General features: G+C 33.5%; 1 protein-coding gene across 5 annotated transcripts in view; it reads right to left on the reverse strand.

Annotated features, from left to right (window-relative positions):
• EYA1 (EYA transcriptional coactivator and phosphatase 1) overlaps nucleotides 1–19,731 on the reverse strand; it is a 123,435-nt gene that overhangs the window by 29,329 nt on the left and 74,375 nt on the right. For all 5 annotated transcript variants that reach the window (XM_053715120.1, XM_053715119.1, XM_053715118.1 and 2 more), the window contains one exon: nucleotides 12,229–12,318. In XM_053715120.1, coding sequence (XP_053571095.1) covers nucleotides 12,229–12,318 — 90 coding nt within the window. The remainder of the gene's footprint in view (nucleotides 1–12,228; nucleotides 12,319–19,731) is intronic.

Below are 19,731 nucleotides of genomic sequence, written 5' to 3' on the forward strand. Positions count from 1 at the left end.
GGGCTAAGGGGACCAGCAGACTGGATGTTGTCTGCCAAAGGATGCATGGATACCGTGTGAGATGAGTCACACATCCTCAAGACTGAAGAGAGCAGTGTGTGCAGCTGCACAGATACTCAAATCCTCATGTGCCTGCCGCTCCAGCTTTCTGCTGCATGCGCCTACAGTCAGCCCTACCCAGAAACATCCCCACCACCAGAGCAGTTACCTGGTAACAGTGGTAACCCCAGCATGACCTTTTCTGATGCAGTGGGATTGGCTGGATGCCGAGTTATGGATTAGCATTCAGTGCTGCACAGTGCACATCTAAAACAGCACATGGCACTAGCTTGGCATGTCACATAACACTGGGTCTGGCACAGTTTCTCACAAATAAATATAAGCAGAGAACTTTTGACTGTAACAGTATTAGGATGGCTGTGTGTCCCCCCCATATAACATGAAATCAGCAGTCTGGCATGAACCAAAAAAATAAAATAAAAAATAAATATATATATATATATATATATATTTTTAGGACTCTTGGGCCCCACAACAAAGACAGGGCCCTGGGCAGTTGCCCCTTTTGCCCTGTGCTAAAGATGGCCCTGCACATCTGAATTAGGTTATATTTGTTAATAACTGTCTTTCTTAGAACTCATATGCCTTGTCCTATTTGGCTTTGTTTCTGCATGCTCATGACACATCTCAATTCTTTACTAGATTATAGAGCTATGCCTGTAAATACCACAACATTTAAAGTAACTTTCCTGATGCAACCTTAGATTTTCTGGGTCAGCCTGCAATATTTACAACACAGAGAATAAAATAAAAGAGGTAGTAAATGTTAAAGTTCTAACTAGATAGCACAGGAGTTGTCAGCGCTTAAAATCTAAAAAGGATACCTAAGCCACTCTCCACTATCTCCTCAAGATAGAAAATGGACAAACAATATGGCGATTGAGAGGGCGCTAATAAGCTGGGTATACTTAACACACCTAATTAATTAAGATTATATCAAAGCAAAAAATAAGTCAAATACGGTGAATTTTTGTCAATCTTTTACTAGTGGAAATAATCCCTGATTTGTGCAATACATAAATTCATAAAACAATATATGAAAACATTTGAAGACACATAAATTAAAATTAGATACAATATTTTTAACTAGTACTGTAGGAATACCACCCTGATATAAAAATATATATTTATAATAAGCGCTTTTAAAATTGCATTGATCAATGTTTGAGTCCTTAAAATCAATTAGTTTATTCCTGGATATATTGGACAGTCTTTATAGTCCTTATAAATTTTCAACAGATGAAATCCCTTTGGTTGTATGGTTTATTGCATACAAGACTTTTCACTGTGATTAAAATTAATATACTGGATAAAAGCTCCTTATTTACGATACTTTGTATCCTTGCTTGGTTATATATATAACTTTAACTCACAGAAAGTTGCAGCGACTGTATCCAGATGTCGCTGTGATGTATCTCAGAGACTGTGGTCTTTAATCGTAACACGCTCCTTGCGTGTGGGCCGCTTTGTGTGCTGCAGCTCCTATCCTCTGGCACAGGATTCTCCACTCCCTCCGTGGGGAGGTAACCGGCAGAGGTACGCCGCTCCTTGCGTGTGAATATCTGATGAGCTGTTATCTTTTGCTTCCAATATTCTCAGCTCCCTGTTTGTGACAAGCAGTCTGGATTTTCGTAAGTACGATCCTCGAGGTGGAATGGGCACCCGCTCTTAGCGTAAAAAACGCGCGGGTAAATACTAGGTACCTAGTGGGTTTGGTTCTGGTAACAGTGAATGGGGGTGACACTGAGCGCCTAATGCTAGAGGGACCCTTGCTTTAATAAATTGACCCCTAGCGGTCAGAAAGGTGGATAATCAGAGAGAAAATTATTAAAGCGCCAATAGGACAAAGGCCGGGTCTAAGTCTAAAAATATGTCGTTTATTAATACAATAAAATGTATAAGATACAATAAAATATACCTAGAGTACAATAAAAGATATAATCATGGATCCAAGATTTTACAATAAGTGGCAACAATAAAAACAAATGTTACAAACCTTGACAAGATCAGTGCTTTAGACTGTCTAAGACTCGGTATGTTGTGTTGGCAATATGTCTGCTAAGGGGTTTACCCGTAGTAAGGGTGGCTGTCTGAGATGATTGACAGTGCTAAAAAGTGTCTCAAATTGACAGTGCTAATAGGTGTCTTCAAATAAATGTGAAAAAATGGTGCAAACAATGGTGCGAACAATGTTAATAAGAGAACATGTTGATAAAAGAACGTTGTGGATAAAAAACAGTGTGACAATCAGTTTAAAATCAACATTATATAAATTTGTGTGGTGTAATCAAACAATAAGGTGATTCATGTGTACTCCAAAAGAAAGTTATAACATGATGGCAAACTCCAAAAAATGATTGGAACAATGAAAAAATGAAAAAAGAAAGAAAAAATCCTGAAAACAGTGAACAGTTCAACAACAGTAAGGAATGTCAGAATTGGAAAAAAATGTACTTGTATGTCCCAAACAAATGCAGTAGTTATTCTCCCAGTGTTACTTCCCAGTGTAATTTCTCCCAAGTGTGAGGTGCAGATAGGACTCCTAAGTGTAGACCCAATCGGTCAGTTCAGTGTTCTGCCATATTGATCCTTTCTATAAAAACAAGAACAATAATAGTGCAGACGTTTTCCAAAAATAGCTACCTATCAGAGTATCACTTACCAGTCGACGCGTTTCGGTCATGCATTGACCTTTATCAAGACTCGACTTAAGGTGGATTTCTCAGGTGAATGATTACTAAGGTGGAATCACAATAGTTCTTATTTTGTTCCTTTGGGAATCTTAATTTCCCATGTTTTCTTGTTAAGTTTCTTTGGCACTAATTAGACTGTGGAATGATTTTATATATATAAAGCAATAGTAATGTGAATATAATTGTAATTATTACTGCTTCAGGGTGGTAATTCCCAAGGGTGGTATTCCATTGTTAAAAACGGACAAAAAAAGAACAATATGAATACAATGAATACAATGAAAATATCATTAAAAAATAATAATAAATACACAAAATTTAAGAATGAAAAATAAAGTTAAATAAATATATTTAGCAGTATAACCCGTTAGAATACTTACCTAAATATTCATGTGTAGCAGAAACCACCCCGAAATAATTAACAGATTCATTTTTAAAGAGAATAAACAATAAGAAGTAGAATACTATTAAAAAGCTCATTTTATCACAAAAAGAACAAATATACATAATCTTAGTCATATCAATTATATAACTTATTATAAAATTAACATTATTTCCCTAGATCATAGTGATTAATATATATATTTCTCACATCTATTTTCATATATTTATTTAACTTTATTTTTCATTCTTAAATTTTGTCTATTTATTATTATTTTTTAATGATATTTTCATTGTATTCATATTGTTCTTTTTTTGTCCGTTTTTAACAATGGAATACCACCCTTGGGAATTACCACCCTGAAGCAGTAATAATTACAATTATATTCACATTACTATTGCTTTATATATATAAAATCATTCCACAGTCTAATTAGTGCCAAAGAAACTTAACAAGAAAACATGGGAAATTAAGATTCCCAAAGGAACAAAATAAGAACTATTGTGATTCCACCTTAAGAATCATTCACCTGAGAAATCCACCTTAAGAAACAATCACCTGGAAACATATTAACCAATGAGAAGGAAGTAATGGCTTTTTAAATCCAAGTTCTGGCAGCAACTGATATCTTGATAAAGCCCACACACATGGGTGAAACGCGTAGAAGTTGAAGTTGCCTGTTACCAGAACCAAACCCACTAGGTACCTAGTATTTACCCGCGCGTATTAACGCTAAGAGCGGGTGCCCATTCCACCTCGAGGATCGTACTTACGAAAATCCAGACTGCTTGTCACAAACAGGGAGCTGAGAATATTGGAAGCAAAAGATAACAGCTCATCAGATATTCACACGCAAGGAGCGGCGTACCTCTGCCGGTTACCTCCCCACGGAGGGAGTGGAGAATCCTGTGCCAGAGGATAGGAGCTGCAGCACACAAAGCGGCCCACACGCAAGGAGCGTGTTACGATTAAAGACCACAGTCTCTGAGATACATCACAGCGACATCTGGATACAGTCGCTGCAACTTTCTGTGAGTTAAAGTTATATATATAACCAAGCAAGGATACAAAGTATCGTAAATAAGGAACATTTTATCGCTTTTATCCAGTATATTAATTTTAATCACAGTGAAAAGTCTTGTATGCAATAAACCATACAACCAAAGGGATTTCCTCTGTTGAAAATTTATAAGGACTATAAAGACTGTCCAATATATCCAGGAATAAACTAATTGATTTTAAGGACTCAAACATTGATCAATGCAATTTTAAAAGCGCTTATTATAAATATATATTTTTATATCAGGGTGGTATTCCTACAGTACTAGTTAAAAATATTGTATCTAATTTTAATTTATGTGTCTTCAAATGTTTTCATATATTGTTTTATGAATTTATGTATTGCACAAATCAGGGATTATTTCCACTAGTAAAAGATTGACAAAAATTCACCGTATTTGACTTATTTTTTGTTTTGATATAATCTTAATTAATTAGGTGTGTTAAGTATACCCAGCTTATTAGCGCCCTCTCAATCGCCATAAAGTTCTAACTAGATTATAAGTGGAATGCAAAATATTGCTTCGGCAAAAGTGATATTTGCGCACCACTTAGAAATACCAGCACAAGCAAATGTGTGCTAGTATAACAAGTTAGGTGCAATGCGAAGGCAACCACGCATCCACATTGCACAGAAGCTTTGCACTCATGAGAGTGAGCTTCCTTAGGCTCCAACAGAAGCCTCGTTCTTATGCTTTGAGATACGGCATGAGAACTAACAGAGCAAAGGGGGTAAGTCGTGTAGCGATGTGCAGCAGATTGTAAATATATATGTATATAAATATATAAACATATTCATACATCAATATATACGTATATAAGCACACAGTCCCCATAGATCGCAATGTAAATGCACTTTTCAGTGCCGTTTTTTTCTCACACACGCCACTTTTTAACCCTTAAAAACTACTTAGTACAGCTTTAAAAAAAATGCTCATATGTTTTATTTGTCAAAATGCACTACAGAATTATTTTTTGCGGGGGGCAGTTGGGGCACATTTTAAAAATGAACCGGAGGTCGGACCTCTGGTTAATTATTTGAGCATTAATTGCTACCGCAAATTTGCCAGTTTATGCATGCGATAAATAAGCTCTCAATTTGTACAGGGAGTGCAGAATTATTAGGCAAGTTGTATTTTTGAGGATTAATTTTATTATTGAACAACAACCATGTTCTCAATGAACCCAAAAACTCATTAATATCAAAGCTGAATAGTTTTGGAAGTAGTTTTTAGTTTGTTTTTAGTTATAGCTATTTTAGGGGGATATCTGTGTGTGCAGGTGACTATTACTGTGCATAATTATTAGGCAACTTAACAAAAAACAAATATATACCCATTTCAATTATTTATTTTTACCAGTGAAACCAATATAACATCTCAACATTCACAAATATACATTTCTGACATTCAAAAACAAAACAAAAACAAATTAGTGACCAATATAGCCACCTTTCTTTGCAAGGACACTCAAAAGCCTGCCATCCATGGATTCTGTCAGTGTTTTGATCTGTTCACCATCAACATTGCGTGCATCAGCAACCACAGCCTCCCAGACACTGTTCAGAGAGGTGTACTGTTTTCCCTCCTTGTAAATCTCACATTTGATGATGGACCACAGGTTCTCAATGGGGTTCAGATCAGGTGAACAAGGAGGCCATGTCATTAGATTTTCTTCTTTTATACCCTTTCTTGCCAGCCACGCTGTGGAGTACTTGGACGCGTGTGATGGAGCATTGTCCTGCATGAAAATCATGTTTTTCTTGAAGGATGCAGACTTCTTCCTGTACCACTGCTTGAAGAAGGTGTCTTCCAGAAACTGGCAGTAGGACTGGGAGTTGAGCTTGACTCCATCCTCAACCCGAAAAGGCCCCACAAGCTCATCTTTGATGATACCAGCCCAAACCAGTACTCCACCTCCACCTTGCTGGCGTCTGAGTCGGACTGGAGCTCTCTGCCCTTTACCAATCCAGCCACGGGCCCATCCATCTGGCCCATCAAGACTCACTCTCATTTCATCAGTCCATAAAACCTTAGAAAAATCAGTCTTGAGATATTTCTTGGCCCAGTCTTGACGTTTCAGCTTGTGTGTCTTGTTCAGTGGTGGTTGTCTTTCAGCCTTTCTTACCTTGGCCATGTCTCTGAGTATTGCACACCTTGTGCTTTTGGGCACTCCAGTGATGTTGCAGCTCTGAAATATGGCCAAACTGGTGGCAAGTGGCATCTTGGCAGCTGCACGCTTGACTTTTCTCAGTTCATGGGCAGTTATTTTGCGCCTTGGTTTTTCCACACGCTTCCTGCGACCCTGTTGACTATTTTGAATGAAACGCTTGATTGTTCGATGATCACGCTTCAGAAGCTTTGCAATTTTAAGAGTGCTGCATCCCTCTGCAAGATATCTCATTATTTTTTACTTTTCTGAGCCTGTCAAGTCCTTCTTTTGACCCATTTTGCCAAAGGAAAGGAAGTTGCCTAATAATTATGCACACCTGATATAGGGTGTTGATGTCATTAGACCACACCCCTTCTCATTACAGAGATGCACATCACCTAATATGCTTAATTGGTAGTAGGCTTTCGAGCCTATACAGCTTGGAGTAAGACAACATGCATAAAGAGGATGATGTGGTCAAAATACTCATTTGCCTAATAATTCTGCACACAGTGTAATCTAGCCCTTAATCTCCACTAAGCCATTGCTGATGCCAGAGAAGATGTATTCTTTTTTCAAATGTCCACATATATCAATCATACGTAAGAAACCAAAAATGTACATTTAACAAATTAGTGACAGCAACATAACATATGTTAGCCCCAAAATACCAGACAGCAATACCACTGGACAAGAGTAATAGTTAACACAGATGTATGTTTCCCCTCCTTGGGCCTCATCAGAGAAAGGAACCTGATTCTTCTAGACAATTAAAAAAATATTAAAAATATGATGACATCAGCATCAACACCAGTTTTCTGAGCGGGCACAGTTTCCGGAATGTGCATGTATGGTGTATACAGACACATATGCCTTATGCACAGTAAAATCTATACCTAAAAGCATTTTTACTAGATTCATTTTTTGTAATACAAATCTATTGGGAAAATGCTTTAATCAAAACTGAATGCACTCACACGCATTTAATTTTAATATAATGTTGCTTTTTCTAAGGGAGCATTAGACTGAAAAATATATCCCCATTAAATGTTTGAATAAGCATAGGAAGAATGTACTACCAAGCCATAGGGGTTAAGATAGCATAATCTAGAAGGTTTGCATGGGGTGTATCCCCTGACTGCTCTTAAAGGACCAGTCAACACATTAGATTTGCATAATCAACAAATGCAAGATAACAAGACAATGCAATAGCACTTAGTTTGAACTTCAAATGAGTAGTAGATTTTTTTATAACAAATTTCAAAGTTATGTATATTTTCACTCCTCTTAACCATGTGATAGCAATCAGCCAATCACAAATGCATATACGTATGGTCTGTGAATTCTTGCACATGCTCAGTAGGATCTGGTGACTCAAAAAGTGTAAATATTAAAGACTGTGCACATTTTTTTAATGGAAGTAAATCGAAAAGTTTTTCAAAATTACATTCTGTATCTGAATCATGAAAATGTAATTTAACCTGAAAGCCCTGCATCTCTTGCTAACAAACTGGCAGTTATAAATGCTTATAAAACAGGTCTTCTGCAATTTGGTAATTATTTACTTATACATAATAAACATAAATATATAAAAGATATAAAGGGACATTGTACTAAAAATATTCTTTAATGTTTTTTTAACAAATGCTCTCATAACACACATTAAATGGACATGAATGTTAATGTATGCAGTATAAAAACAACTCTTGTTCATTGTTTCAAACATGAAAAGAATATCAATCAAATTGCCTGTTTAAGGGGGAATTTATAACAAGTAAAACAATTGATGAAATCACCTTATTGAAAAAGATAACGTAGTTGCCATGCTTGCCCTGTATCACTGTAATTGCCACCCATATAATTTAATTATAATATAAATAAATGATACATTATATAAAAGAAACAACTGGTTAGGCAGCAGTATTTAACATACATTATCAATAACCTTTACTTTACAACATTGAACAAAGAACACACACATACAGATATATACATTTGTATAAGAGTGTGTGTGTGTGCATAGGCATACACATAGAATCCGGACAACTGTCAAAGTTTTAAGTTAAAACAAAAAAACAACAAAAACTTGGCTAACACTAGAAAACTTAAACAAGTAGAGGATATAAAAAGATGGATATTTTAAGAAAATGTTTAATAAATGTATATTAGAAATATATCTACTTTTTGCAAACATAGAAGAGTCCAATTACAGGGAATGTATAACACACAAGTTGATGCATGACACTTAAATAGATGCACAACAGACAGCAACAAAACTGATGTATCAGTGTATAAACCCTAGTGATTATACAAACATATTCATGCACAACACCGACAAAACTATAAGTAAAAAAGAAGTCAATAAAAATTTTTGGTAAAAATACGTTTTCCTGTGTAATTAAGAAATAATTAATAATACAAAAAGGAAAATTAAATAAACCTTTGAAAAATTGCATGGAACAATCAAATTTAGTAGCACAAGGTAAAAATGTAGTCTAGCCAAACCACAGCTCAGAACTGAACTGAAATCAGATATTCATATGCTTCCTAGGCAATGCATCAATATTAGGTAAGGTTGACTATAGAGTTGAGAAATAAAATATATTGGGAGCATAGTCTTTTTTTTCCTTTGGCAAACTAAAATGTTCTTTTCTTTTAAACATTGATATATCTGTTATTCCAGGTTCTTGACAGGGATATTGCTGCTAAGGACTCAGCAATGTCATCAGCCTAGGAATGTTGAAGGTGACATAGCAGCAATAGAGGGCAACCTTCTGTTAACTGCTTAAAGGGACATTAAACAATCATTTTATTCTTTGCATAAATGTTTTGTAGATGATCTATTTATATAGCCCATACATTTTTTTTAACAAAATGCATTGTTTTGCTTATTTTTAAATAACATTGCTCTGATTTTCAGTCTCCTAACCAAGCCCCAAAGTTTTAGGAGAATACTGTCAGATACCTACTCCAGCTTGCTCCTGTTTGTGTAAAGGGTCTTTTCATATGCAAAAGAAGGGGGAGTGTCTTATTTTCCCACTTGCAGTGGGCTTTCCACCTACCTTTTGAACAGAGCTAAACAGAGAGCTTCTAAGTAAGTTTTTAAACAGTTTTATACTGGATTTTTATTACATGCAGTTATATGACAATTTGTGTATACTGTCCCTTTAACTTCTTGAATGCCAGAGAGTGTTGCTACACATTGCTTTACAACATATTGCAGCCCTTTCAGACATCCAAGGGATTAACTCTGCTTGATGCCCTAACCATAACCCTGTTCTATAACGCTTAAACTAACCCCAATTTTTAACTCTAACGCTACCCATAACCTTAAAACTAAACATAATTCTTAAAACCCTAACCCTAACCATAATTCAATCAAAATGCACAGCTATGACCCTAACCTTAATCTTTAATCCCAAACCTAATCTGATTTCTAAAATTAACCTAAATGATCCCATATGTAATTTTAAACCCATTTACTAGAACCCCAATGCCTAATTCTAAATTCAGTCCATAATTCTAATTGTAATCCATAATTCTAAATCTATCCCAAATCTGATGATAGATAGATAGATAGATAAATAGATAGATATTAAAGGAAGGTGAAGACAATATTTCAATAGTTGAATTATTGTAGTTAAATAATTTTCAACTTAATTTTTTGCCGTTATTCTCCTATAAATAGGGCTGAACAGTCAAGCTAAATGTAACTGAAACTGGTGCTCCCAGACTGGGAGAAATACAAGCTCATGTTACAACTTGTAAGCAAGGTCAGTAGTTTAACAAGTCAACCACTCATTAATGGACAGTTAACAAAATAAAGACAATATATATATATATAATTTTGTTTTCATTTTAAAGAGCACTATGTAAAAACATTAAATTCAATAAAATATAAGATACACTTTTATATATATATATATATATATATATATATATATATATATATATATATATATATATATATATATATACTCTAGTGAGTTCAATAATGCCTTTATAGCACAGGTTACAATGCAATATTTTGGTGATCTCATCCATCCTCAAGAAGACAAGTGAATCTCCCAGAGACGTATATACGGGACTTAAAATGTACACTACTCCTGGACAAGTAAGAAATTGCAGTGGATAAGCTTAATATTTAATTTTGTCCTATCTCTAGCACAGAGTGCACTAGTAACTTTTTTGATTTGGGCTTGTAACTTTTAACCACTGACTAGAAAGCCACTGTGATATATATATATATATATATATATATATATATATATATATATATATATATGTTGTTTTTTTATTTTATTTATGTTTTGTTTTCTTATCACAAGAACATCTATATTTTTTGGGAAAAAATCAAATGACTTTAATATCCTTAAAATTGGACTGCATATATTTTATTTGAGATGAACTCCAACTAATATTTGCACCTTTTGTTTAAAGATCAATAGGGCACAGAGAAAAAATGGGTGCTTTCATTGAAATAAATTATTTGAAATATAAACAGTAATTCAAATAGAGATTATCAAATCAAAATAGTAATTTTAATAAAAACAGTTCATTGCTGCGTGTATATATAATGTATTTGTAATGTATTGCCGGGGTTTTATGTTTTCATAATTAAATAAGAAAAATGAATATGATGTAAAAATTATTTCATATAATTTCAAAAAATATAATAAAAAGAAACACTTTTCTGAGGAATGGGATAAAATAAAGTACATATAAATGATTTGATTGCAATATAAGTTGCCAATTCATCTGTGAGTAGTTTCTTTACAGATGAAAAGAAATCAAAATATAGGACAGATGTTAAAAAAACCACATTTAAAGTCTGTCACATACTGGCATTTTTAAAATGATTTTGGCTCATCCATTAAATAAGGTGCATTTTGCTTGATTTTTGAAAAAGGAAACATCAGGAAATATTTAAAGGCCAATTGCTGCCAATTAACTTTGATCAGGAGAAGTTTTATTTTGAATCTTTCAGATTCCTTCTTCTGTCTGAAATAACATACATTTCCAAAATCCAGAAAAACAGCAACTCGATGATTAATGTCTGTTGGCAGCCCTACCACAAGCTTGCTTAGCGACTGGGTTTTAAATAAACAGCTGTCTATACCTTGATGAAACTGAAATGTAGTTTGCTTCATACTTCACAGTAAAAATATGGAAGGAGGTGACTTTCCTAATAAAATGCCCTTGCTGTGTTAGTATGTCAATCATATTGCGGCTACAGTCATTTAAGAAAATGAAATAGTAAATCTAAGTAAACTACTGCATGTAAATATTGATTCTTAAAGCACTGTGTGAGTTGCATGCCACTTCTAAGACATTTACTTAGTTGAAGGACATAGGTGCACATAGGTGTTACTCAACAAAACCAGAAAATTATAGTATGTAAATTCACTATATATATATATATATATATATATATATATATATATATATATACCACCTCCTGTTCTATCCTGTCCCCATAGACCCCCCTTCTTTGCAAGATATCTATGAACAAGATAGGTAACTCTCAAAAGCTTGTGTTTTACTATGTAATGTTAGTCTAATAAAAAGGTATTACTGCATGCTGAAATGCTCTTGTTATTTTGAGATATACAGTGTATGTATATATATATATATATATATATATATATATATATATATATATATATATATATATATATATGAGATAGATAGATAATTCAAGATTATTTGTCAGCAAATATAATAAAATCATGTTTTGTAAACAACTTAATACAGATTATGGGAAAGTTAAAGACGCTAAAAGAAATAAATCTTATAATTGCTCAATACATGAAAAACAAAAAATATATTTTAGAACAACTAAAAAAATGGAAACAAATAAATAAGAATTCAAATGATGCTTACCTCTAAATCATTAAAGAATAAATGTGTGTCTGCCAAGTTGAAAATCATTTCCTCCATTCGAAGTCCAAGAGATACTGAAGTTGGTGGATCCTTAAAAAAGTAAAATAAAATAAATTTAAAAATTCATTGATATTCATCAATTATTTTAGGAGAGGTAAGCTTTTATAATTGAAGAATTCTATATACAAGAAGAAGAGTTTTATATCAACAGTGTTTCAAACAAAAAAAGTACATTTATATACATCAGATTCAACTCTACTCGTATTCTAGATGTAGTCAAGTTACTGCCACGGTAAGAAGAAATGAACAGCTCAATTTAATAGGGTTAAATGTTTTCTTTGAGAAAACGTCAGAAAATATAATAACAAATTCTTCAGAATGGGGCACCCAGAAACATATTTACTTAATCAAATTTACCTTGCAGATAATTGATATGTCAAGTTGACCAAAAACTAGAACAATGGCTAGAAAGAGTTGCCAGCACTATATGATAGAGGCCACCCACGGAGTGTAAGACCTTTTGTTTGTGACTACTTTATGTTCTCTGAAGAAATTGCCGTATCAACTAGCTCCTTGCAGAGCTAATAAAATAAAAAACAGTACCCAGAGCCATGGTTACTAAATATATTACAGATGTCTGTCTTGTTTTCATTTATATAATGTTTTCATGATTTTTACATATTGAACATATGCATTGAGCTTTACATACATTTGTTGTATTATATATTTGGCAGTTGTTAAGAAGAAAGCAAAGATCTACAAATTTGTTCTTTTTTAACATTGAACATATTTTAAGCAAACAATTTAGCTGAATTCCTGGCTATAGTTCCATTTAATTGTCTTACAGAGTATGCATTTTTTATCTTTTTTTTTTCATTTACATTTTGTTAAAATATTCAATAAAATCAACACCCCAAAAAAAAGCCTTAAAGACATAATCATTTTTTTTTTTCATTTACTTTACATGGCTCTTGCAGTTTTCATTATTGCTAGATAGGATAGATTGTCTGAACATGTGCAAAGATACTGGAAGGAAAACTTAAATGGATGGTATACACCAATTTTCATATAACTGCATGTAATAGACACTACCATAAAGGGGAATATGCACAGATACTGATCTAAATAGTCAGTATAGAACCTTTTATAAACTTACTTAGACGCTCACAGGTTAGCAATGTTGATGAGTTTAGGCTGGGACACCCACTGAAAGGGGCTGGGAAAGCAAGAAGATCAGACACACACACTTCCCCCTCCCCTACATATGAAAATACTCATTACACAACCAGGAGTCTGTAGACATTTGTATACATTTAAAACTTTGGGGCTTTGTTAGGAATCTGAAAATCAGCACAATGTTATTTAAAGGGACAGTCTACAATAGAATTGTTATTGTTTTAAAAGCTAGATAATCCCTTTATTACCCATTCCCCAGTTTTGCACAACCAACACAGTTATATTAATATACTTTTTACCTCTGTGATTACCTTATATCTACGAACCTTCTTCCAGCCCCCTGATCACATGACTGTGACTGTTTATTATCTATTGTCTTGCATTTAGCATTGTAATGTGCTAAATCTTAAATAACTCCCTGTGCCTGAACACAGTGTTATCTATATGGCCCATGTGTACTTTCTGTCTCTTTGTGTTGAAAAGGAATTTAAAAAGCATGTGATTAGAGGCAGCCCTCAAGGGCTTAGAAATTAGCATATGAGTCTGCCTAGGTTTAGTTTCAACTAAGAATACCAAGAGAAACAAGCAAATTTGATGATAAAAGTATATTGGAAAGTTGATTAAAATTACAAGTCCTATCTGAATAATGAAAGTTTAATTTTGACTAGACTGTTCCTTTAAAATAAGAAAAACTATACATTGTGAGAAAAACACTCCTGGTGAGGTAGCTCAGTTGGTAAAATGTCCTACAAATGACTACAAAAGCCTGTTCAAAAGTCATAGGTTCAAACCAACTTAGCCCTTTATCCTTCTAAGGTCGATAAAATAAGTACCATTAAATTGGGTCATAATAACAACTATTACTGTTCAGCTGGCGATTTGGTTCATTCCGAGAGCGATCACTCCCCACTGGGAGAAAGGTGCTATATAAATACTAGTTATCATTATAAATGGATAATCTACAAAACATTTCTGCAAAGAAAAATCTAGTGTAAAATGTCCCTTTAAAACATACATAATTACTAAACTTTGGCATCTTTATATATAATTTCAAATAAATAACTGCTAATGTAATAATTTTTGTCTACAATTTAATTTAGATATACAATCCATTTTTGTTTTGTCAAGGATACAATACAGATGTGTTTAGATTTATTTTTCAAGGCATTTTTGTTAACATTTATCATATATTCTGCACTTAAAGGGATACTAAACCCAAATTTTTTCTTTTGTGATTCAGATAGAGCATACAATTTTAAGCAACATTCTAATTTACTCCTATTATCAATTTATTTTCGTTCTAATGCTATCTTTATTTGAAAAAGAAGGCATCTAAGCTAAGGAGCCAGCCAATGTTTGGTTCAGACCCTGGACAGCAATTGTTAAATGGTGGATGCATTTAGCTACCACTCAGCAAGAACAACCCAGGTTGTGAACCAAAAATGGGTCGGCTTCTAAACTTACATTCTTGCTTTTTAAATAAAGATAGCAAGAGAATGAAGAAAAATTGATAATACGAGTAAATTAGAAAGTTGCTTAAAATTGCATGTTCTTTCTGAACTATGAAAGAAAACATTTGGGTTCAGTGTTCCTTTAATTTGTTCATTGTCGGAATGTGTGAAAATATAAATTATTTGTATGTTTTTTTTTAAAGAGGACTAGCCATTTGATAATGTCTACAGGTAACACAATTTATTAAGAGGTTTAGTAAAATTGGCTATGTATTGAATTAATTTTAATCTATCTATATATTATACAATAAGCAAACAAGAATAACAACATTCGTTATTGCTTTAGTTAAGGTGCTATACTGTTGACCCCATCTTTAATGTTGAGTCTATTCACAGCACTGGAAAATTATTTTTACTGTAAGCCAATTTGCAACCCATGGCTGAAATATCTGACTTAGAGAATTTTTAAGTCATCTCTTCAGATCCCATATAACTGATTTGCACAGTACAACACAGTTCAAATTGGCTTAGTAATAAAATAAACTAATCAGCTATAAACAGTGTACTGATTTTTAATAAAATTGAGACTGACCTGTCAAATCAGCTGACTTTATAGCTAAAGTCAGACATTTCAAGCCATGCGATTTTCATCTACTGTCTTGCTTATAGTTGGGATTTAAAGGGACAGTCAAGACCAAAAAAAAACTTTCATGATTCAAATAGGGCATGTAATTTTAAACAACTTTCCAATTTACTTTTATCATCAATTTTGCTTTGTTCTCTTGGTATTCTTAGTTGAAAGCTAAACCTGAGAGGTTCATATTCATATTTTAGTTTCAGCTGTTTGTTGTCCAAGAATTATTTTAAAGGAAAATTAGGGGCAATAGAATTGCATAATCAACAAACGCAGTCTAAAGTTATCAGAAACTGAGCAAATGCTTTACAACCAATAAAAAACAAACAGTTTTAACATTGTTGTAAACATTACATTGTTGCAAACATTACTGCCCTATAGGACTTAAGATGCATGCGCATTCATGAGCCTACCTAGTTACGCTACCCTAGAAAGGAACTACATTTCAACAAAGGGCACAAAGAGAAAGAGGTTATCTTGAGGTTAACTGGATTTTTTTTTCAAATTGCACTCTGTCTGAATCATAAACATTTAATTTTGACTTCCATGTCCCTTTAAAAAAAACTAATAAGAATTCAGTTAAACATGGTTTGTTTCAAAGTTGTCCAACGTCTGTTTCATTTTTTTGACAGCTCAAATTTATGTAGCTAGAAAGATTTCTAGATGACTTGAGATAATCCAGTGAAACCACTCTCTTATTTTTAGTTAGTTACAAGGTCACATACATGTGGATAGACTCTTTTTGACACCTAAACATTAACAAAAACACATATTTTATCTGGTCACGTAATCCCAAGATTTATGTATTTGAAACCATCTCCAGTTCTAGATTAACATGCTTCACCATAATTTAATTTAAAAAAATTATATTATTCAATTGAAGGAACCATTAGTGGAGACTCTAGCAGATCGGTTAGTGAAAAACAATAATTAATCAAGCACAATTTTTTTTAAACCAATACATGTGGATTCAAAATGTTTAACAATCAATTCTAATATCCTGCATCAAACTAAAGAAGATCTTGGTAAATTATTGTAAAAAAAAATGTCCTGTTTATGGCAACAATAACATTTACAGACAATAATTGTCCGAAAAAAAAAAAAAAAAGGTTTAAGGAATCCTTAGGGTTTCTGCAAATGCAGTGATGCAAACTGTCCCAGCTGTCTCAGGCTATCATTTCTACCAATGACGTGTCAACATAATGCTATCTTCCAAGACCAATCAAGGAGCAGCTGGTTTTGAACATCAGGGTGAGAGGTGAGAAAATTAAAGCAGCTCAGATTTCAATTAATATGATTATAAGCACAGAAGTACTTAGCTACATAAACAACTATTTATATTAAGAGCAAAAATAGACCAAATATATTGTTATTGTTTTTATTATTATTATTATTATAGCAATGCACTTAAAAAAACAGTGTTCAATACTCTACAATATCAGAATAAACAAAACAGCAAACATAATAGTTGATACAATGCTCAGAAACAAATGAATAGTTAAAAATGCACAAGTGCTCACTGGCATTGGTGAGATCAAGTTTCAAAACATAAAACATTACTAAACCTAGAAGACCACATTGCATTCTTAGACTAAGGCTGGACAGTGGTTTGTATGGCATTTGGGGTATTTACATTATTATGTCATTTGCAAAAAAAGATTACTGAAATTATACATATTTTTTCTCTACAATTATTTACACATTATTAATCCATTACATGGATATATATATATATATAAATATATATATATATATATATATAAATAATTATACAACAATCACATATGACCTGTTTTGATTAATTTAATATACATGGAGTCTGCTGTTACTATCAGAAAAGTTATAAATTCATCAATACAGTGGGTTACATTTAAAGAGCTGGTGTGATATTCAGAGAACTTGCAGTGAATAGCTACTCTTATCTCAGGAAGGTAAACTCTTAATACACAGCATTGTTGTTGACTAGCCATGCACAATGTGAAAATTGACTGAGCAATTCCAATGCAATCCTAAAGATAACAAAAAGAAAAGCCCTGAGGTGTATAATTTCCATAATTTTAAGCCATTCAGAAGCTTTTATTTTTTATTGTCACTTCTTGATTAAAAGCTATGGAAATTATTTCATGTTATTATTGCATTAGGATCAGTGTTCCCTCTAAGGCTATTTTTGTGAGTGGCTCAGCAGTAAAACAGTTAAAGGGACACCCAAGTCAAAAAAAACTTTTAGAAAGAGCATGAAGTTTTATGACCCTTTCCAATTGACTTTCATTATCAATTTTTCACAGTCTTTTTATATACACACTTTCTGGGGAACAAAATCCTATTGAGTATGTGAACAAGCTCACAGGGTAAACATATAGGGGTCGATTTATCAATCTGTGGCAGACAGGGGTGGACATATGCGCCCTTGTCCGCCGCATCTCTCTTCTGGAGGGCTGAATTCCTCTGGCGGAACTCAGCATTGCAAACGACCGCTATTTTGTGTTTGCGTGCAAAGCTGCCTCCTGTCCACGCACAGCCAATCACAGCGGGCAGGAGCTGTCAATCTCCCCGGTTGGACAAGACCGGGGAGATTGAAAATCGCCACCTTAGAGGTGGCGAAAGGTTAGGAAAGCAGCGGTCTTATGAGCGCTGCTTGTTAAATACGGAGTGCAGGTTCTCTTGTGAGAACCTGCAGTCTTAGGGGGTCGAAAGGCTTGCAAAGCCTATGATAAATCAACCCCTTTATAGTCTGTGATTGGCTGATGTCTGTCACATGATTGCAAGGGGCCAGAAAATGGAAGAAAATAATAAATTAGAAAAAAATCTACTGTTTACTTGAAATTCAGAGTAAGTGTTAAATCATTGTGCATTTTATGCACTTGTTAATTATGCAATTCTACTGCATTGAGTGGTCCTTTAATAAGGAAACCATACCTTGCAGTCTGCATTGTGTAGTGTTTGCTAATTGCTCTAATTAACTTTTTCACCGCTAACAAAACTTGCCTTAGAGGGAACACTGATTGGGATAAATGAAAAACATGTTTTGTGTATCATTGTGCGTTTAGAACAACATACAGGGTGTACAATGTATATCCTGATTATCTCTCGATGTAGGGTCCTGGATGAGAAGTTACACCTATATTATAATACAATGCATGATTTCTCACCATGCTAGTGAGTTTTTGATAATCAGGCAAAAATTTTACTTAAAGGGACATGAAACCCAAATTTTTTCTTTCATGATTTAGAAAGAGCATACAATTATAAACAACTTTCTAATTTACTTCTATTATCTATTTTGCTTCATTCTCTTGATATTCTTTGCTGAAAAGCATATCTAGATATGCTTAGTAGCTGCTGATTGGTAGCTGCACATAGATGCCGCCTGTGATTGGTTCACCGTCTGCATCGCTATTTCTTCATTAAAGTATATCTAAAGAATGAAGCAAATTAGTAATAGAAGTAAATTGGAATGTTGTTTAAAATTATATTCTCTACCCTAATCATGAAAGAAAATGTTTGGGTATAGTGTCCCTTTAATTCTCAGCCTAGTGGTAATGTAAATCTCCCTAAATTAAATAACTCAAATCACCCTTTCTATCAAGCATGTATCAAATTGTGACTACAGAAATTTATAAACATAACAGAACATTTTACATATAAAAGTCTATACAAAATGTCATGATTATTGTCACATTAATAATTTATAGCAATTTGAAAATTTAAATTAACAAATTGTACATTATTCTTTAAATGGGAAATTTTGTATTAATATTATTTGTCAACAGGGGTGAAAAAAAAAAACATTGTCACTGGCAACCTGATGCTTACAATAAGCACACAATAAACAACACTGCAACAAAGAACAACTTACAACTATTCTTGAAAAACAAATTATACACACATTAAAAAAAGTGTTGGTCTAAGTATCTAGAAAAGTCAGTCCTTTGTCTCCTTCTTCTAAAGCACAATGGTGTAAACTGTTTTGGAGGAGACAGGTATTGGTTTTGGTGATGGCAGTCATGCAACAACTAGGTGGATTAAAGTAACAGTTTACCCAATTGTTTTATCCCCTTTAAATTGATCCCAATGATCCATTTTACCTGCTGGAGTGCATTGAATGGTTTACAAGTAGCTCATTTACATTTATTTCAGCATTTGAAATAGCTGATTTAGTCGGTGGTATCCCCAACTACACTGAAAGTTTCTGATCTTATGTCCAGGCTATTGACAGGCAATGTAAACACAGCCAGTAGAAGA

This window comes from Bombina bombina, chromosome 5, assembly GCF_027579735.1.
Source record: "Bombina bombina isolate aBomBom1 chromosome 5, aBomBom1.pri, whole genome shotgun sequence".
NCBI classification, from domain to species: Eukaryota; Metazoa; Chordata; class Amphibia; order Anura; family Bombinatoridae; genus Bombina; species Bombina bombina.